At 29.4% G+C, this 23,221-nt stretch overlaps 1 protein-coding gene across 1 annotated transcript; it reads right to left on the bottom strand.

The window, feature by feature from the left end:
* Window positions 1-14,093: 14,093 nt before the first annotated feature.
* LOC111281863 (serine/threonine-protein phosphatase PP2A catalytic subunit-like) lies at window positions 14,094-19,524 on the bottom strand. The gene is made up of 6 exons (XM_022869605.2): window positions 18,801-19,524; window positions 17,439-17,553; window positions 15,482-15,590; window positions 15,321-15,398; window positions 14,790-14,981; window positions 14,094-14,699 (listed from the first exon to the last, which is right to left on the bottom strand). The coding sequence occupies exons 1-6, from the start codon at window positions 19,051-19,053 to the stop codon at window positions 14,526-14,528; spliced, it is 921 nt and encodes a 306-aa protein (XP_022725340.1). The 5' UTR covers window positions 19,054-19,524; the 3' UTR covers window positions 14,094-14,525.
* Window positions 19,525-23,221: the final 3,697 nt, after the last annotated feature.

Below are 23,221 nucleotides of genomic sequence, written 5' to 3' on the forward strand. Positions count from 1 at the left end.
AATAATCTTCTTGGTCGAACAAAAAATAATAATCTTGGATCCTGGTTCTTAGGAGCGGAATATCTGCTCCAATCTTCTGTGTTTTTCCATTGGTGATAATACTTCAACATACTGCAAGATGTCAGAATGATAAATTTCTCAGCAGCTATACAATAAAAGTAACCATTCATTCACAATAAAAAATATTAAACAACTTTTAGGTTCCCAAATCTACATTAAATTAAATCAAGATTAGTAGTAAGGGAGATCAAACCTGCGTAATATAGACTTGTTTGCCATAAGTTTATCAATACTGCCAATGTTGACCTGAACAGGATTTACTAGTAGATCTACTACAATTTTTCGAACTTCTCTTGGCCAGGTTGTCATGTACATGAGAGTCTGCTTGCGAGTAGGCACTTCTTTCACAATCTTTTGTATTTTAGGTTCAAATCGCATGTCTAACATTCGATCAGCCTCTTCTAACATGAGGTAAGAAACTTATTAAAATGCAAGACTGTAAAAAATGAAAGCCAACTCATCGATCAATGATCAGTCAATAACTATTCAAGGCTTTTATCTCTCACTGTACTTCATCTTTCTCTCAAGTCACAACATAGCATAACTTTCAAAGAATTTCTTCATGCAATTTTATAGGAACACATTGGAAGAAATTGTTAAGGATCTTTATATCTGGCCTTGAATGGTATGCAAAATCCACAGTTTTCAGTTCAACTAGACCAGTAACTGACTCCAACTCCAAACCTGAGTCGTTGTTTATATCGATACTAGGTTTGTGATCAATTATACAAAAAATTTTAGTTGTTGTCACTTTGGCCTTTGCAAATGCAGACATGCTTGGGGCAGACTGCCCCAAACGACTATCAATTAAAGTGATACCTTTGAGCAAAATATAGTCCCTATCAATTAAAGAGATACCTTTGAACAAAACATAGTTGACTATTGCAATGCAGTACAAAAAAGTAACAACAGAGTACTCATAATCCACCAATCATAGCAACAAACATAGTGGCTATGGTAAGAGGTTGAACACAAGTTATTTAATTTTCGTAAGTATGATCCCTTGGGCACCTCTATAGTAAGAGGTTGTTAATGTTTTGAGCCTCTTCTGTCCAGCTACAAGAAGCATTATGATTCCACAAATCAATCATGATTTCTCCATGTTGCAATACAATTATTTTAATGTATACAATAAAGTTAATAGCTAATAAAAATTTAAACAAGCAACATCAAGCTTTAAATAATTATGTAAAAATATAGCACATATTATATTTTAATATGTACAAAAATGTTTGTAAATTATATGTAAAAATAAAATAATTATAAAATATCAAATTTAATTTATTTAAATTAAGTTTGATCAATCATTCATATTGAGAGTTATGAAAAAAAATAAAAAATAAACCCAAGAACTATTATACACTAACTCATAAATCGAAACAACATTTAATTCAATTTTTTTCTACCATTTAACTTTCATAATATTATTTGATTCAACACCCTAAAATTAAGAAGAAAAAATTCCAAGTACATCAAATCATAATACTATTAAACATTATAAATTTTGTCAATATTATTAATACAATAATTTTTTAATTTCAATAATTATTATTATATTTTAAAAAATATCAAATATAAAATTTTTCAAAACAAATATAATCCTTAATACATATCAAACCCAAATTTAACATAAAATCAACATAAGTTTTTTTAATTTCAATAATTATTAATACATTTTAAAAAAATATCAAATACAAAAAATTTTAAAAATAAATATAAATCTTAATACATATCAAACCCAAATTTATCATAAAATCAACATAAATCTTACACATCTAAAAGTCAATAAATCTATAAGAAAAAAACCCAACAAATCTCAATAATACTCAACAAATTAAAAAACAATATTCAACAAAAAACCAAAAAAAAAAAAAAAAAAACAATACTGAACAAAAAACCTAACAAAAATTAACCAAAAGTTGAACCCAACAAAAACTTAATAAATCTATAACAAAAAAAAATCAAACAAATCTCAACAAATCTAGAACAACAATTTGAACAATAAACTTAACAAATAAATAAAAAAAAAACTTAAAAATTCAAAAGGGAGCGATACTAGAAAAAGGGATGATCAGTCGGTTAGTTACGAGAAAAAAATAGTCAGGAGAGGGATTCACAGTGGACAAGCGTAGAAAGAAAGAACAGTGAGAGAGATGGAATTTGGTGGAATTTAGGGTTAACCAAAGTTGGGAATAAAAGGTTTAAATTTTTTATGTTATAACGTATAGATCCATGGACCTACCGCTAGACATGGATTAGAAGAGTCGCCACCAATCTTTTTTACATAGGTATGATTGGCCACCTGATTGAATATGATCTTTAAAACTAGATTTTAAGTCTGAAAGTATGGTTACACGTGAGAAAGGTTATAGTACCCTCACAACGCCCATCAAAAGATGGTACCAGTTTGATTCCAAAATATCCAAGCCTTAAAAATGTTCATGTTTTACCAACATATTTAGTATCAAAAATTAATTTTAAAATTGTCCCAATAATTTGGTAACAATTTAAGATAATTTTTTCACCTCAAAAGTATTCATAGAGGCTAGTGTCACACTCTAACGAGGTTTCTTCATCGAATTTATTATAGTATTTTATTCAAAAAATCAGTAAAATCTTCAATAGTTTGGTAAGACTTACTTTGAAATAGATCTCCTAATAGTTTGGTGAGACTTTATTGCGAAAGAATTTGTAAGAATTTTTGAGAATTTCATTAGGTCTCCTAATAGTTTGGTATGACTTAATTTGAATCAATCTTCCAATTGTTTAGAGGATAAAAATAATCTTTTTTTTTTTTTTTTGAAAATTGATTTATGAAATTTTTTAATAGTTCTGTGGATTCCACAAACTTATTTGAAAAATTTTTTTATTTTTTTATTTTTTTCAAACTTATTTGAAGAAATTTTTTTTTGCTTATTCTGTTTTTTAGAAAGAAAAGATTTTCAAAAAAAATAAAAAAGTAAAAAAATAAATAATTAAAAACTAAGATAATAAAATAAATAAAAATAAAATGAAAATGGAAAAGAAAAACCCACGATTTGGATCGGGTCAGAGCACAGATCAGTGGGTCATGCGTGGAACTTGGGTTATGTCAACCAACCTATCAAGATAATAAAATAAATAAAAATGAAAACAAAAAATAAAATGAAAATGGAAAAAAAAAAACCTGTGAGGTCGAGGCATGGGTCAGTGGGTCAAGCACGGATTTTGGGTTATGTCAACCAATCTATCATTGGATTCATCATTGGGTCACCTTGTTTGCCCCCTTATAAATTATTTTCTCATGCTTTTTTTATCTCATCTTGGATTTCTTTAGAAAAATGAAAAACTTTTTATGAAAAATGTCATTCATTCATTTGCCATCATTCAAATTAGTGATAGCCATAATACATTTTCTTGGTTCATTCAGGGTATTTTCATTTGGTGAAGGATAAGGAAAATGGGTCTTTATTATTGAAAGAATAACTCAAAGGTAAAATGATGTGACTGTGTAAATGGGATCTCAACATCCTAAATAATAATTATTCAGATAATTTTAAACTCTAACTCATAATTTTTCCTTCAAAACGTGATTTATTAATATCATCCTTATTATTGGGATCCTCATAAAAAGGTATGTTTCTAAGTTTCCATCTTTACTTAAACTACCCTTTTGAGTTTTTAGTCTAAGTCTCCTTTTTTTCTTATTTTTCTTATTTTTTATTTTATTTTATTTTATTTTTGCTTTTTGCTTTTTTTTTTGCCCCATCTTTTTTTTGGTACAGCTCTTCCTTATCTTTTCACTTCTTTTTTTTTTCATCCATCAATGATACTTTGATCAAAGTCTCAAACAATCCGATAGCAAGTTTGCTTTAATTCAATGCATGATTTCCTAATTCGAGCATTTACATCCAATCAAAATGGACTTTTAAGGGACGTAGTGTAGGCAAAGGTAAAAGGTGCCAAAGAAATGGATAAGATAGGCCCAAATTATACTTGTGAAGTAATCAAACCAAGGATCATTTTTTCATATAGAGCGCATTGGCGCTTTGCCCCAACAATTTCTTTTCATTTTTTTTCTTTTTTTTTTCTTCTTTTGGTGAGGCATATTGGCATTTTGCCCTATCAATTTTCTTCAATTTTCTTTTTCTTTTTTTTTTCATTTGTCAAGAAAATTTGATCACAAAAGGGCTTTGCCCTTAAGAATGAACAAATTTCTCAAACTTTTCCCCCAGTGTAGAGTGATCCTTGGTTAAGGTTTTTCAAAAGAGATTTTTAACAGGCACAACTAATGTAGCAAATGATCAATTTTATTTTTTAAAGGATAGAAGAAAGATGGTCCTTTTTTATTTCGAACATGAATACTCTCAATAAAGAACATTTATAGATTAAGAGCAGATTTATAAAGGAACAACTGTAAAAATCATATGTTGCATCACTTTTGAAAATCTTCCTTAAATTTGTCCTTTTATTCAGCAGTCCTAATGGACCAACAATCTCGAATTCATTAATCAAATGGTGTTTTCAAAGTTGAATATTAAATTATTGTCATAACTGTTTAAATATTCATTATTCAGAATGAGAAAAAGTATAAGAAGGTAAAAGCAAATAATAAGTATTCATACAAAAAAAAAATATCATGAAAATGCATCAAAGTATGTCACTTTATTAAAATGATGAAAAACAAAATGAAATTTCAGTACATCAAAGAATATCTATATTCTTAATTAGTCTAAAATGATAAGTAGTTCTAATCAACCTTTTCCAAAATTATGCCCATGGATGATTTGGTGACAGGTTACTATTCATATTGGATATAGTGTTTCCATCAGTATCAAAATTTATCAGCTCTTTTTTTTATCAAACTTTTCACCATACATTTTAAAGGGATATAATTTTTGATGGAATGGTCGGCCACCCCAAAATGATAGTCACAGTGAGCAGTGGAGTCATACCATTTCAATTAAGGAGGTTTAAGTGATTTTATAGGAATGAGAGCAGTCATATGGTTCTTGTAAAGCTTTTGATATAATTCAATATTACTCATGAGAATATGATCAAATGTAGGCTTTTCCCTATTTCATGATTCTTGCACACCTCTTGTTGGGGTAATGGGACGGATTGAAGGCCTAAGAGGGGATGGATAAGAAAATCATAGAGTTGGCTGGTAGAGTATAGCAAAAACATAACTTGCAGGAGAATGATATAGGAGATAAATTGGTTGAGGGTAGTTTTTGAATTGCTGCCTATTAAACTCACAACTTGAGTCTTTTTTTTTCTTGGGCATTTTTTTAGTAGCAAAAGACTCTCTTTCTTCCAATTTATCATTTTTATAGCATTTTCAATGATCTCCTTTGAAATCACCATATCGGTAAAATTCTTAGTCGTGTTCCCTATCATATTCTTGTAGTACAATGACTTTAGAGTGTTTACAAATAGCATCGTCATTTTTTTCTCCATTAAGGAAGGTTATACCTAGGCAATGACATCTTACCATTTTTGGGCATATTCATTGAAAGACTCAGAAGCTTTTTTCTCCATTCCTTGCAATGAAAGGTGATCATGAGCTATATCTATAATATGGTAGTATTGTTTAATGAAAGATCAAGTCAAATCCTTTTATGATTTTATACGAGTCTTATCCAATTGACTATATCACCTTATAGCAGATCTGGTTAAGCTATCCTAAAAAACATGCATGAGTAATTTTGCATTGCTAGCATATACTACCATCTTGTGAAAATATATTGTAATATGTGTAATGGGGCACTTGGTACCATTTTACTTCTCAAATTTTGAGATTTTGAATTTCGAGGGAATCACAATATCTAAAACTAAACAAAGGTTGACAGCATCTATGAATCTATAGAAATTAATGCCTTTACAACCCATAATTTTTCCTCAATCATGCTTATAGCTTGATCAATCTTAAAGTCATTTGGGGTTACAGCCATCTACAACTTTATTTTTTTTTAGTCTCATCCATTTTAGGTATTTGAATAGGTTTATCTGCCGTTTTAGTGAAGACAGGATTAGTATAGCTCTGAGCATTCTTTTTATTGTAATTTGGGAACATGGTCTATTGTTGCTTAAAGTTTGGAATGGTTTAGGCCTGATGCGAAGCAAAACCTGAAGAATACAATGGCTCAATAACTTTATGTGAAATGTTTTTTTCTACTACTTTCCCTATATTTATCTTTTTTAAAGCTTTGAGGATCTTGCTTAGCTTTCCTTCAATTACTTCTTGAGCTTTTTCTATTCTCTCAAAATGGCTTGTATTGTCTTACTCCATCTTCCTAGCTCTAGCTCACATGTAGTATTGATGTTGAGCTATCCTTGAACATTGATTTTCCACAATGTGTAAATTTAAAATGATGTCCATGGAACTTTCAAATTATACATGATAATGAGTACTAAAACAAAAGTGCATAAATGCAATAAAGAAAATTTACCACATAGCAATTCTTATAAAATAAAATCTTTATTAGATTAAAAGTTATTTTTAACTAAATCTAACATTGCATCCTTAAAAAGTCTAGAACTACTAAGACAAAAAGCCCATGGCTCATTGATACTTGCTTTGCACTTTATTAAGGAAATCTATCAATTTTTGACCATATGCTCCCACTGGTGGCACCCTTGCTTCCCACTTTTCAATCATTTCTACCATGTCCTTGGCTTTGTGAACAACCATAATGATTCAGTCAAGCAAGTACTTCAACTGGTTATGTTTTTACATATATGCTTCTTTTATTTGCTCACATTCTTTGGTCATGGCCTTCATTTGCGTTTTGATTCCCATTACTACTACATTTAGCATCTAGATATGTTTCTATGCTTCACAGAGCATTGCATCACTTTTTTGTAGTTTTGCTTATAGTTGTTCATTTTTTTGCAACAATTGGGCCAATTCCTAATTAGTGGATGACCTTGTTGCATTAAGGTCTATGCATAAATTCCTCCATCCATCCTTTTCTTGCTCTAATATTTGGACTTCCATTTTTAGCCTTTTGTTTACAAGCTTCAACTTTTAAAACTCTTTTTTTAGGCCAATAGTGGATTTGCCTAAGCTTTCCATGGATGTAACTAAGATTTTCTTTGTTAAAAATATTTTGTGACAAATATTCCTTTTGATGATGTGAATGCATGATAAAGGAAAAGAGTTAGTAAAAATATAAATACAAAGACCAACAAATAAGATTAGTAAAAAAGAAGAGACAAAAAGATAATAGACATCCAATTATATGTCCTATTTAAGGTTTTCTAACATAAGGAAAATGCATGGCTCTACCTAGGTTCGAAACTTTAAGGTTAACCATATATGGCTTAGATTACTTCTAAGAGGTTACCAAATTATTCTTTACATCCTTATCTATTACATACTAGTAAGGAGCATTGATCTTCACCCATCATAGGCTTCTAGCGAAAATGGTTCAATTTGAGTGAGAATATTTCGTAGGCCCATACAAAGACATGAAATCTCATGAGGGCATAGGTAATTCACTCCCTCTTAAGAGTAAAGCTTGAATGGAGAGCTTATATTATGCACATGCAAATGAATAACAGATATATACAGGTGAATAACTAACAGAATATAAACAATGAAAAAGAAAAAAATAGGAAAGAAATAAAATAATCTCAAGTTTATTAAGCAAGGCTTGGATAATAAGAAATCATTTATTATCCTAACTCTCAATTTTTTCAGTGAAATCACCAAGCTGTCATAACATATAGATCTATGGACCTACAGCTAGACATGGATTAAAAGAGTCTCCACTAATCTTTTTTACTGAGGTGTGATTGGCCACCTGATTGAATCTAATCTTCGAAATCAGATTTTAAGTTCGAAAGTGCAGTTACGCGTGAGGAAGGTTATAGCACCCTCATAGCATCCATCAAAAGATGGTATCAATTTGATTCTAAATTATCCAAGCCTTAAAAATGTTCATGCTTTACCAACATATTTAGTATAAAAAATTAATCTTAAAATTATCCTAATAGTTTGGTTGCAATTTAAGATAGTTCTCTCACTTTAGGAGTATTCATAGAGGTTAGTGTCTCACTTTGAAGAAGCTTCGTCGTCGAATTTATTATAGTATTTTATTCAAGAAAATTAGTAAAATCTCTCAATAGTTTGGTAAAACTTATTTTAAAGTAGATCTCCCAATAGTTTGGTGAGATTTTATTGCAAAAGGATTTATAAGAATTTTTGAGAATTTCATTAAGTCTTTCAATAGTTTGGTAAGATTTAATTTGAATAAATCATCCAATAGTTTAGAGGATAAAAGTAATCTTTTTTATTATTATTTTTTAAAATTTGATTTATGAAATTTTTCAATAGTTCGATGGATTCCATAAACCTATTTGAAAAGATTTTTTTTATTATTTTGTTTTTTCAAACTTATTTGAAGAGATTTTTTTTTTTTTTTGCTTCTTCTATTTTAAAAAAAAGATTTTTTTTAAAAATAAAAAAGTAAAAAACCAAAAATAAAATAGTAAAATAAATAAAAAATGAAATCAAAAAATAAAATGAAAATGGAAAAAGAAAACCTGTAATTTGGGTCAAGTTAATGCAAGGGTCGACGTACAGGTCAACGGGTCGACGAGTGGATCCTAGGTCGTCCAAAATGCTACCATTTTAGGTCGCTATATAAGCCAAGTTTCAGCATTTTTCTTAGAACCCCCTTTGCTCTTTCTCTCTCTTTAGACTGATAAGCTTTGACTTCTCTTTAGAATTCCCCAAGAAAACCCATCAAAAACTTCAACCAAAACTGAAAATCCCATCGATTTTTGAAAAAGTCACTAGGACATTCAACCGAAAATTGGAAACCCCATCCGTTTCTTAAAAATTGACTGGAATCCAGTAGAAAAATTCAAACTTTCACCAAAAAATTCATCGACAAGTTCAAGTGTTCTTCCTTAAAATCCAATTTTTTCTAGAAACTCCCAAAAACTTCCAAAATTTTCCAAATTTCTTCCAAAACTTTCCAAAACTTTAATCTCAACTCCATAAACCTAAAACTAAACCCCAAAAGCCCAAATCTAAATCTAGAATCCCTAGTATTCCCAAAAATTTTCCAAATCAAAATCTAAAATCCTACTACCCAAATGTCTATTTTCAAAGTTACAACAGCTAAAATTTCCCAAACTTTCACTATGTAATCTCTATCCCACTGTTGTCTATTAGTTCAATTTATAGGCAACCTTAAAATAAATTTAAGAAATGGACAGAATCAATCCCAAGCTTGAATCTTGAGATTGGATTCTACCCAAGCATAATCTTAGGATTTTGATTTGGTCCTGATTAAGTTTGTCAATTATTCAAACTTGATTCAGCATTAAAAAAATTTGACTATGAGATTAGATTCAGATTTTCATTTCCCAAATCATGATCGTGATTGAGAGAAAGGAAAGAGATTAAAACAAAAATAAATAATAATAATAATAATAATAATTATTATTATTATTATAATATAGTAATTTTTTACAATTTATTTTATCAATATTTCATTGATAATACAACAATAATTACTGACAAAAGAATTCTATCAGTAAAATTTTATCGGTAATAGAGATATTTTTAATAGTGTAAAATTAAAATCAGTGGTAAAATATATATTTGGATGCAAATGCAAAGGTTGCGGTGAGGTAAAGTGTAGTGTAGTGTAGTGAGAAGAGAAAATAATCATTAAAGACATCATATTAAAATTTGTATATAATAACATTTTTTGTCTATTTAAATTTATGAAATAATAAATTATTAAAAATTATTAAAATTATATTTCTATTATATTTTTAAGATTAAAATTGTAGTTATTTCTCAAAAGATAATAATAGATTTATTCATATAAAAATAATTAATTTTTATTTTAATCCAAAAGTCTATTAATAAAATATTTTTATGTATATCTTGATATATTTAAAATGTTAAAAAATTTATTTAATAAAAAAATTGACACATTTTTTATATTAAAATAATAATTAGGATTTTAAATATTAAAATTGATATATTTAAAGAAATAATACTTATAACTATTATTCATATTATTTTTTAAAAAGTAATAATGAACATATGAAATATAAAATATAAAAAAATAAATTAATTTAAATATAAAAGCTTTAAAACAAATAATAAAAAATAAAAACTTTTAGTTTGAGGGATATTTTAAGAATTAAAATATAAATAATAGGGTATTATGGTCCAGGCTCTTAACGTTCAGTGCAAAAAACGGGTCTAGTGAAGTGAAACAAATCCAACTGCCCCGTACTTCGTGATATCCAAATGAGTTTGAATGGTGCAATTGCACCAAAATGCTGCAGAAATTTCATTGCACTGATGCCACAGTTGAATCCAAATTAGACCTGAATCTCTCTTGGTGTCAAAGACCAACTTAAGTGCTACTTCTGATAATCTATTTAATTGATGCGGCATCTCATCAATTTCATTTTATCATCGTCCTTTTCTCCATGTATGGCGATTCAGTTTTTCTCGTATAGCATTTTCTTCCTATTGCTATTCTATCTGTGACTGATCAATAGATGACCAAAAACTCCACATATCGAATATTTCACCAAAAACTCGACATATTGAATATTAATTTAAGTGTTGCACTCTTTTTTATTTTTAGATTAAAATGGATATATAAGAGTTAAAATATTTATTTTGATCTAAATCTACGGTAAAAAAAAGTATGTAATATTTACATTAATGTAAGTGGATCTATCTTATATATATATTTGGTATTTTAGGCTGTTGGGGTTTAATCCATGATCATTGTACCTAAGAGTTTAGTACTACACTAACATACTAGGGGAAAGATTTCAATAAAATTCCTTATATCAAATTTGTAAAATTTTTTATTAAAAATAATTAAATCAAAACTAAAATTAAAAATCAAAATTGATAGATTAAAAAATCTCGTTACAAAGATTAAGTTTGTAATTTTTGAAAAAATTTTAATAACTTTTTATGTATATTTTTAGATAGATATTTTTAATAAAAATAGTGATAGAATTTTTATCATTGAATAAGTATTGATTAAATTTGAATTATAAATAATATTTTTAATAATTTTTTTACATATTATTAATTTTCATATTTAACTCTATTAATCTATTGGTTAAGATGTTTTATGAAAGTTTTTATTAAATTATTTTTTTAAAAAAAAATTACAAATTTCACTTAAAAATTTCATATAAGTTTTGTGTAACATACTAGTGCCCATAAAATTACAAGTATATTTACATAAGAAGGATATTCATTCTCTGCGATAATTGCGAAGACTTCCAATCGAAGACAGCAGGAACTTAATCAGTGACAGAATTAATATACGCAGTCATTCAATCTAAACCTATTTTCTTACTTTACATTCTTCATGTGATATTTCAAAGGTTTTGCTGCATAGTCCATGTTCTTGCTTCTATTCAGTGATGTATTTTTCAACTTTTCTCGGTATTACCACTTTACATCTGAAAATAACTGTTATATTACCGTTACGTCATTGCCTCCATATATTACAGCCATTGAAGGCCCTATTAACATCTTTTATAACGTTTAGACAACATTTGGTCATATTTCGCAAGGGATTTAGGGTTTTGATTGTTTGGTATTCAGCCTCAGCAATCTTTGGGGTCTTATACTTCCTTTTTTTTAATTGTTTGAGGGATTTAATTAGAGTACCACTTGTTCTCCAGAGTGACGAAAAATATCGATGCAGTGAGACAGGATATCGTGTACCTTTCAAATGTGTAGAAATTACCAATGATGTTCCGAAGACTGAAAATAAACAAAAACCTGGAAAGAGTATCTAATCGTGAAATCCCATTTAGCAATGAAAATTCTAGAGAACAAAAGCCGAATGTGTAATGAGAACAAAAGCTAACCTCCGTTACTATTTTACTTCCTTTAAATTTGAAAAAAAAAATTCATAGTAGATTGAGTATACTCCGGCATTCTCTTACTTTTCAGCTAGCCCTGTATTAATCTACAACTTGCCGAACCCGTGTAGCCCTAGCCTTAAATTAAACCCCTAGTTATATTTGTTATGATTGATATGTCTAATTTAGAAGTTATAAAACGGAGTGCATCAAATCATATTGTCAACCAAAAGCCCCTATCTATGAGATAACTGACTGACTGATGTTACTTATTAGCATATTACGCTCTCATTCTTACACAGACAGACACACATGTAAACCAAATGTAGGCTAGTTCTGATATTGAAGATAAACAGCTTGTACTTAGATGATTATATGTCATTGCTGATGCATATACTCCAAACTGGTCTGTGCAGGGAATTATCTTTGGCTTGCTGTTTGTTAGTTGTTCAGTTGTGTTCTTAAGAAGAAAGCAGACCATTACCATGCCAGGAGTTGCAGCAGGGAGGATCCAGCCTTACTATAGGTTTTGATTTAGAAGGCCTTTTCATATAAAACAGACTTTGTTGATAACGGAGGACTATGAAGTAATTTAGTATAGAATTAACGGCAAAGCATTCACTGTTTATTTGTTTTTCTTTTTTTTTCATCTTGCATTGAAATTATTAAAGTGATTTTCCCCAAATGTAATGGTGTATTTGACTCTTGATAGTCCTGCAATCATTGATCGAAGCTTACACGTTCTGACGGTCTCTAGTCATTAAGCAATGATAAAAAGTTCCATTCATACTGCTCCGCTAGAAAGCTGCTTAGATGCGACTCTGAACTTGTTCCTTCTGTTCTTATTCCGTGAGTCTTTGTTATTGCTCTGCTGTTTGTGTCTTTATTTTCTTGCAGGTGGCAATTTTGTTTGCGCATCCTTGGCTTATGTTGTGGACTTGTCACAAAAAGGCATTAGTCTCTACAAAATGCATTCTTACACAATGGAGTGCCATCAGGCATCTGTGAACTGGAACCACGCCATTGAATGACATCTTTTTGTTTCTTTCAAGCAGGAAATGGATTGACACTTGACTTTGAATAAGCTAGTGCCCGACAAAAAATTGGAATTTCATTCTTGATTGGTCTGCTTCAGCATATTCCGAACTTGGCCAGAAAATAGAAACCAGGATACTATGTTCACTTTATACTCTTTCAAATTGCTTTCAGTGGTGTAATAGAGACCTCATCCACAACGCCGGAAATCATACTACAACTCGTGTAAGTTTTATTTTGAGCTCTGTTTGGTAATGAAAATAACTTCTCCAAGTCATTTCCCGTGTTTTTTAATGTTTGGAATGGCCAAAATGATATGGTCAACCAAAAATAATTTTTGGTCAACAAAAACTAAAGAACAACTTGTGGAAATTGTCTTCTATTTTTTTCAACGATAGACAAATATTCCACGCGATCACATAACTCTTTGCACGCAACTTTTCTTGACATTTGCTCCCAACTTTTCTTGACAAATCCACAGAGCCCTCTCAAATCTTAACCCTTTCTAACATCACCAGCAGCCACCATTAAACCCACAAATCTCTAATTCTTTACTTTCTTTTTTTTTCCCTTCCCTCGTCCTTTGTTTTTGTACATATCTTCCTTTCCTGCTAAACTCTTGCTCCAGATCCAAGTTGTGCTTCAGCTTCAAATCACTCTTTTTTTGCTTTTCTTTTTCTTGCGTTTTGCCCTTAGTTTTTGCCTTCCTATTTTATGCCGCATTTGTTGATAGCCCTCGAACCCAGGATCTCGAGAATCTATCCGTCAAAATCAAGTAAGTTTCATCCTCAGCTCGAAATCATTCTCATCAACTCGTGCAATGCTCAAATCAAAAGAAATTATATTTCCAGCTACTACCAGCTCCATGCCATAGTCACCTTCAAAAAGATCCATCAGATCCAACACGAACCTTTTTCAAAACCAACAGCTCACAGACTCCTGTTTTGGTGGGCAGTTCAAGTTGCAAACTTGCTCTAAACATCAGAACATTTTGAAGATTAACCAATGGTGAAAAATATTTCTTCATAACGTGATCCAGTGTCATCCAAACACCAAAAAATATTTAATTATCTAAAAATATATCTTCCACGGAAAATATTTTCTTCAGGAAGCCAATTTCTGGTTACCTATAGAAGCCTTGGTGTCTTTCAAATTTCCTTCTGTAATTCAAGGGAGCCAAACAAAAAGATGTGACACAACCTCTCTGAAAAAAATAAAAATAAAAATAAAAAATAAAAAAGGGATCCTACTTTCTATCTTGAAAGTGCAAAATTACAGAACAAGATGTAACATGTCATTGCAGATTCCTTCCTGTGAGAAATATACAAGATAACAGGCCATTGGGGCCTTCATCAGTACTGCTATGTGATTCCTGAGCACATCAACAAAGCAGCAAGACAAACTCCAAATCAAAGAATGATGTTGTCGATGAACCTTAACTTAAAACAACAAAAAAGCCTCTCGCTTCCAAGATACATCTACAGTGATACATCAGCAAACGGGGAGCTAGAAACAGCTAGCAGAAGTGTGTGTATATATATATATATATATATATATATATATATATATATATCTTACAAAAAATAATCAGGAGTCTTGCGTGTGGTTTCAGGTTCAACTTGCCGGGGTGCTGGATCAAACTGAAGAAAATTCTGGTCCATATTCTCCCCAATCTCTAAAATTGCAGCCATGTTCCCACATCGATAACAATAATTTGGAGCACTGAAGACAGTAACCACATTTTTTTCCTGAAGGAAAGCACATAATAAATAATCAATATATATAAAAGCAAATCATATTAAAAAACAAGGCTAAACTGTTTCCTTTGGGTTTCACACCTGACACCAATTGTATCCTTCCATGACAAGCTGATGGGCTCGTGAAATCAGAGTGAGACCATTTGTATGGTTGAACTGAGCAGCAATATCTTGTCCAAACGTATAACCAGCACCACGTGGAGATATACCCCATCCACAGCGGTCATCAGGATCAGACCACAAAAGATCACACATTGGTCCTTCATGGGGAACCTGCCCATGAATAAATCCACAAAATACCATATTATACATTCAAAACGTCCAAATAATGAATGAAGATCATAAATTTTCAAAATAATGCATTAAAGATCTAACGCAAATTAACTACAAAATTCCATTGGCACCCTTGACACCAAAAGAAATGATAAATTTTAATACTAAGATCCAAATTGTTGGCCATTTTCTCAACTGTCCTATCATTCATAATCTAACAAACTCTTCATGCTTTTAATTGATTTTAAAAGATTCAAAGTACATGGCAAATTACCAGTACCCACTTGGACAAGAATAAAGGTGATTAACAAAAGTTAAGAGAATAACTTATATGCAAACCTCCTGTATACGGTCCAATGCTCGAATATTGTCCAACGTGTCCAAAGATGGTGAAAGTCCTCCATGCAAACAAAAGATCTGTGATGTCAAAAATCTATGGCTGTCAGAAGCTGTCATGATGATAATCAACTTAAACAGTCTGATATGAGTTAAAGTGAAACCTGACTCTCAATAAGAGCTGTGAGTGGTAAATAATCAAACAGGTCGGTAAAATACTTCCATACATTGGCATTTCCATATTTTCTCAAGCATTCATCATAAAAACCATACCTGAAAAAAGAGGGGGGGGGAGGGGAATCAAACCTTTAGAAATACAATAATATAGCAACCCCATACGCCTCATCATACAATGTGAGCAAGTTCTAAATACTAATAATCAAACTCCTATGATTTCTCAAAATTCTGTATTATAAATCAAACACCAATATAATTGCCCTTTTCTTGGGTCACCTGATCTTTGTAACTAGTGGCGAATGTCAATTTTGACATCCTTATCTCTATCTATGCATTGCTTCAGCCATGGCATGTCAGCCACAGGCCTTTCCAAGGCTTTAGTTAGTGTGATTTTAATGTTAAGAAAGTTGAATAATCATCCTAATCAGATTCAACTCAGCTCAAATTCATGTAAATCAATTTCATCTTGTAATACTAGACACCCAGCAGGAATAAGGAGCATGACACTTACCAATCATGTCTTTTCACACAAGTATAATACTCAACAAGAGTTATAAATGTGACTGAGCAGAATCAGCAAATTGGTTAAATAAGCCTTTAGGCAGCATCCAAATAGACATGCTATATTGTTTTCTCCGATTGGAAATAAAGAAAGTAAGAAATGAAAAGCATGCTGAGAAAAGTGAACCAGGGAAGAAAAAAGGTATGGTGGGGAGGGGGTCAAAATAAAGAAACTTAAGAACTGAAAAGCATATTAAAAAGGGAAAAGGGGGGGAGAGTGGGTTTGACATCACAAGTGCAAGGTGGTTTGGCCCCCATGCTAAAAATTATTAGAAACATGTTCCTTGCATATCATGTTCCTGCAAGACTAAATTGAGAGCATATCATCAAAACATTGTGTATTGCCAATAATAATTTGCTAACTATCAAATAATCATTCTGATTTGTTGCATGAAGGATTTTATTAATCAAAACAAGAACCCCCTCTGTCATCCATGCATGCATAAACTCACATGCAGAGTCTAGATATGTTAAATCCTACCACTGAAATATTAAAATAGCATTAGTCACTCTGTCAAATATAAGAAATAACTCCAAGAAGAATGATCAACTAAACTTGCTCAATTACCAACATATACAAATCAGTTAAGCAACACCAAATTTACATAAATTATTTCACAAATCACAAAAATCAAACAGGTCAGAGATTACTGAATGATTACCCAATCAATAGCAGAATAATTATCCACCCAACAGCACTATTGGATAATTTTAAAGCCAAATTAATTTTCTTCTTGTCCTACGCAAAATGCTTAAAATATATGGAAGGATAACTAATCATAATATGTGGAGAACAGTTGTCACCTTTCCCCATGGGCAGGTAGAATCATATCTTCAGCCTTGAAGGGAACAGAACTCACAACAACTTCCAAAATGGAGATTTAATATGCGACAAACGGAAAACAAGATTTTCGTTTTTTTTTTTTTAATTTCTGAAAGGGCATAACAATTCAAAATAGTAGGGGAAACAGGCAACATAAGACTGAACCAATTTAAATAAAACACAGAACACATTTTGAAAATTATTTTAGAAAGAATGCATCACTGTTATCTGTGTTTAACATTACATTGCTCTTCATAAAGCAGGGGACTTTTTAAGTCACTCAACTCAATAAAGGCCAAACAAGCAATAAAGATACTAGCTGGTATTCGAAAGTAAGAATGAAACCTTTGCTTGGTGATAAGGATGGAAAACTTTTCCATCCAATGGTTAAGTTTTGTAACAATTTTCCTACTTCATAACTTAACCACTGGATTAACAACCTTTTCATTCTTACACCTTTCCCCCCTTACTACCAAGCAAAGCTTAAATGTTGTTTTCTTTGTCAGTGTATGCTATGTCATTACTAGAAGAAAGGTGAAAGGTAGGTGAAAAGGTCTTACACTTGTGTTATTTGTCGGCTTTCGTGATTTCCTCTAAGAATTGTGATTCTATCTCTATAACGGACTTTCAGGGCCACTAAAAGTGTGACAGTCTCAACTGAGTAGTAACCACGATCTGCACATATGAAGCTAAGGTTAAAAGAAATCCCATTCCATTCATAAATATAAATCTGCAAATAGCAGCAATATTATTTGATTAATAGGAAGCACAATAAAATGAACTAATTTCTACCCACATCTCACACCCCTCAAACATCTAAAAGCTTAGACTAGGTAGCTACAACTTAATGCATATAATAATTGACACACATAATGGCAAATATATTCATAGAAAAATCCCCTGAAAAGAGGCACATGTCCTAACTTAACCGCAACAAAAATTTGGTCTCATAGATTTGAGAAAATACAACTACTCTCCCTCAGAGGTAAGGAACTAACAGAGCACAGTTGTCAACAGTTTAGACCAAGCTGGGCAAGTATAGACCAACAGTTTAGACCATTGCCAACCCAAATTCTCAGGTGCATTTCATCTACAATTCTTTTTACTACAACCCTAAAATTGACCAATCACAATAATGAATTATGTAGGCACCACTACTTATAAGTGTAGGCTCCCTATAAAATTTTGATGGACCTCACAGTTCTGAATTATGATTGGTTAATTGCAGTGCAATGATTGTAGGTGATATGCTCCCCAAATTCTCAGTAGTTTTAAGCATCTAAGGAGCAATACTAAATAGTAAATTTATGGCAAACTTAGTAACATGACAATAGATCATGTAACCATTGAAATTGATACAATTTAAATATAATAATCCACCAATTTATCAACATATGAAGATAACCAATGTCTCTTAAAATTTAAAGTCAAGCCAGGAAAGGGGAAGCATATCACCTACAATTTTTTTTACTACAATGCTACAATTATTCGAATAACATAAAGATTTATGTAGGGGTTCACCACTTATAAACGTGGATTCCATATAAAATTTTCATGAACCTTACATGATTATATATTGTGATTGGTTAATTATACTACAATCATTGTAAGTGATATGCTCTCCAGGAAAGGTCCGTACCTACAGATCCGATCATATGACACTCCATCAATTAATCCACAAAATTTTCACATAAAATAAATGAAATATGAATATATGATGAAAAATAGCAAATCAAAAAGCAAACCACACATATTCAGCTACAGAGACCGAAATAAATTCACCAAATATTCTTCACAATAGCAAAAAAGAAAAAGAAAAACCGCCTTACTCTTAAATCGATCACATCAAATTTCAAATAATCCGACAAAAAGTTAAAAAAAAAAAAAGAGAATCAAATCAAGAAGCAAAGTAACTAACTGACCTACATAATCTCCCATGAAGAGATAATTAGTATCAGGCGCATTGCCTCCTATCCGAAACAGCTCTATTAGATCATAAAATTGTCCGTGAATATCTCCACAAACCGTTACCGGACACTTCACCGGCTGCACGTTCCATTCCTCCACCAGTATCGCTCGAGCCTGCTCGCATAACGCCTTCACCTCCGCCTCCGACAGCGGCTTACACTCCATCAGATGCTCGATCTGACGGTCTATGTCTCCCTGTGACGGCATCCTCTCTTCTCCTCCACCGTCCGATCACCTGATCCCCCCTTCCCCTTGACCTTCACCACTGACCGTACGGTCGTGAAAATAATAAACAAATAAAACCGGTAAGATCGGTTGATTCCAATCCGTGAATCGTTGGGGATTAGGATTGTAACACGGCGCTTCGGATATTAGGTTTTGGATTCGTTTTCGATCTATGTTTCATCTCTCTTCTATTTTCTCCCGAACAATTTTATCCCTTTTTTTCTTGTTTGGAGAGGGAGGCTGGGATACAAAATTTAGGTTTTTTTAACGAATGATTTATTTATTTATTTTTTCATTTGTTGTAGAAAGGGAAATGCTGGAGAGAGCGGTGTGAAATGAAACTCAAATGCAAAAGCAAATGAAATGGCAAATTTTAGCCCCTTTTTTTTAAATATTTTTGTTGAAATTTGAAATTTTTTTGCAATAATTGAAATCAATAAATAAATGTTGGGTTGATCGCCAATATACCAGGGAACAAAAGAGCTTTTTGTTTCTCTCCGGTAGCTACGCCGAGTCAAAATCCTAAAGGGAAACGACACGTGACCATTAGCTGCTTTTCTTTGAGCTCATTTTATTTTATTGGATATTTTCGATGTTTTTTGCAAAATATAAGTTTCTACTACTTTTATATATATATATATATATATATATATAATTTCAACTAAGCCATTAGTCAAGGAATGGTTATCAAAGAAACTAAAATCGAGAAATAGGGATACGTTGAGAAATTAGGGTTTTATTTTTTCAGTTGTGGAATTAGGTTGGGTTGGGTTTGGGTTTACGGGAGTATGCCATTTATAATTATTATAATTTAAAGTTATATGAGTTTATTTAGATTTTTTATGAAATTCATGTTTTTAAATGATGAATTTATACATAATTTTTTTATTATAATTGAATAATTATAAGATTATAATGAGAAAAATTAAAATTATTATAATTAAATAATTATAAGATTATAATGACAAAAATTATAAGTCAAATATCCCTTGGATTTACATGGTGATTGTTGGGTTTATTTGGTTTGTTAGTATTTTGGATCACTAAAATTTTTTTATTTAAATTTTTAAGTGAGAAAACGATAATGTCATATTCGATTTTTGAATTATAGTAAAATTTTAATGTGATATTTTTATTTTAAAATAAAATAATATCATAAATATATTTTAATTATAATGAAATATTTAATGTAATCTTTAAATTTTAAAATTTTTTAATATAATATCTAAATTATAAATTTGATAAATAATATAATATTTAAAAAATTATTTATTTATCATATGTAATCATTTATAATTAATCATGTTAAAAATAAATATCATATTAATTAATAAATTTATAATTTAATACCATATTAAAAAATTTTTAAGTGCAAATATTACATTAAATATTTTATTATGTTTTAAAGGTATTCATAATATTAATTCTTTAAAAATCTTTAATATAATTTCTATATCGTGGTTCCATTAATGAATATGGTATCTGCCCCCTGACACTATTAACTTTCAACGACGATATGGACGTTGACCAATTAAAAGATGTGGGTGACATAAATTTACCATGTCATCAACTTTAATCAAATGTGGCACCCACATGCATTAGCATGTCAAACTTATGATGCCACATATCATAATTTTAAAAAATATAAAAATATATAAAATTTTACTTTTGAAAAATAAAAAATAATATTTTAAAAAAGGAAAATAGATAAAACTATTTTAAAGTTAAAAATTGAAAATCTTTAAACTAATAAATTTTATATTTGAAAAATAAAAGAATAAATTTTATAAAATAAAAAAATATTTTTAAAATTAAAAAAATTTTAAAGAAAATTTTAAAGGTAAAAATAAAATTTGAAAAAATAAAATTTTCGTTTTTGAAATCTAAAATAAAAAATTTTATAATCTTTTTCTTTCTTTCTCATCGCTCTATCTCCCCCATACCCTTCTAACTATTGATTTCAACCAATCACTAATAAGATCTAATTGGATAAGATTGAATCGAGCATCTATAAGGTAGTCCCTTGTGCATATAACATTTTTCTCAAAGTATTTTCTTGTGATTATATATTATACTTTCTTGCTATCACTTCAAGGATTTAGAATGATTGTTTGAAACTGAATTTGTACAATTTTATGAAAGATTTTGAAATTTTATGAAAGATTTAATATTTTCCTTCAATAAAAACACCAAGACATTTGAGTATGATCATTATGAAACTTAAATCATCTTTTCTTAAGAGTTTGAAAGCTCTCGAAGGTCTCAATGTAACTATTAATTATAGAAAAAGGTTTTTATGTTTTAACTCATCATTTGTCAATTATTTTTAATTAAAAATTAAAAAAATCGAAAGCTTTTTTTTGCTTAAACATAAAGAAATTTTTTTTTTACTAAAAATCCTCTTTTATTTTCTTATTTTATCATCTCTTAGGGTTTTAATAAAAAAAAATTCTATTGAAACTTTTAGAAACTCATTCTAGTTTTTTATTGGATTAAATATAAAAATGGCTCCTAAATTATATACTTTTTTTATCAATTTAGTATCTAAAAAAATAAATTTGTCAATTTAATATTCCAACTTTCATTTTCACAACCATTTTGGTATATAAAACTATTATTATTAGTCAACTTATTGACGCTTCATAAATATTTAATAAAATACTGACACATATTAAAAAAGTTCAATTAGCGTCATATCATCAATTGTTATATCAGAATTAAAAGAATTTTTTTAAAATTTTAAAACATTTTAAAGATTTTTAAAAAAATTCTAAAAAAAATAATTTTTTTGAATCAAAATAATTTTTTAAAAATTATAAAAAAATTATTAAATTATAAAAACTTAAAATTTTCAAAAATTTTGAGAATATTTCAACTTTTCAAAATTTTTTAATTTTTCATAATTTTTTAAAATTTTAAGATTTTTTTTAAAAAATTTTTGGATTTTATTAAAAATTTGAATTTCTTAAAATTCTTTTAAGTTTTTTTTTTTAATATTTATAATTTTAAAAATATTTTATATATTTTTTAATTTTTTATATATTTTAAAAAATATTTCTAACTTTTTTTAAAAAAAATTTATTTGAATTTTTTAGAAATTTTAAAAGTTTTTATTTAATGTTGATGTGGCAATTGATGGCATGACTTTTACTAGACTTTTTTAACATGTGTTAATACTTATTGGATATTCATGTCATGGCAACAAGTAAATTAAAGATGTTAGTCCAAAGTACCAAAGTGATTATGAAATGAAAGTTTGAGTACCAATGACAATTTCATTTCTTTAAGTACTAATTTGATAGAAAATATCCAGTTCATGGGCCATTTTTATATTTAACCTTTTTATTTAAAAAGTAACAAAAATATCATCCTAATATCATAAATAAGTCTTGGGTTTACATATAAAAATTTGGAAGCTAACTAATAAATTATAAATGTAAAAACAATTTCTGGAAATATCTAGAATACAGTTTTTAGAAAAACTCTAAAAATTTGAAGAAATGCTCTAATGTGTGTAACACTGTCACTTTTGTTGAGATTTTTTTTACCTTCATCATATAATTTATTTATTAAATGTGCAAAAAAATTGAAAGCAATAAAGCTTTAGGATATAATGAAACCTTATGAGTGGCTACATTTGTATTGAAAAAATCAATCTATTGAGCACTCATCGGTATATAACAAGATTATTGAACTTTTATAAAGAATTTTTACAGTAAAACATTATAGAAAAAATTTAAGAATGATTTGGAGGAGTGTTCTAATAAGTTGTTTTTGTATTTTTTTTTTTCATAAAATCATGAGTTTTTATAATATAATTTAAATATATGTTTATTTTTACAAACATAACTCTTTACCTAAAATTATATGTTTATGCATACATAACTCTTTATTTTGAACAGATAATTATCCAGATTTTAAAATTCTACCTTTGAATTCCTCTTAAAGTTTTACCCAAAAGAATTCACTTCTTAAAATCTCAATATTCATTTGTTAAATTTCATCTCCCACTGAACTTGATACACTTTTCAATCTCCTTCTTAAATAGTCAAATTCAAATATCAAAACTACCTAAAAAGATAAAAAAAAAAAAAAAAAACTAAAAAAGATATTGATCGACAAACCAATATTTAGTATGATGTGTGAATTA

This window comes from Durio zibethinus, chromosome 5, assembly GCF_047325235.1.
Source record: "Durio zibethinus cultivar Kanyao isolate XHJ-2024 chromosome 5, ASM4732523v1, whole genome shotgun sequence".
Classification (NCBI taxonomy): Eukaryota; Viridiplantae; Streptophyta; class Magnoliopsida; order Malvales; family Malvaceae; genus Durio; species Durio zibethinus.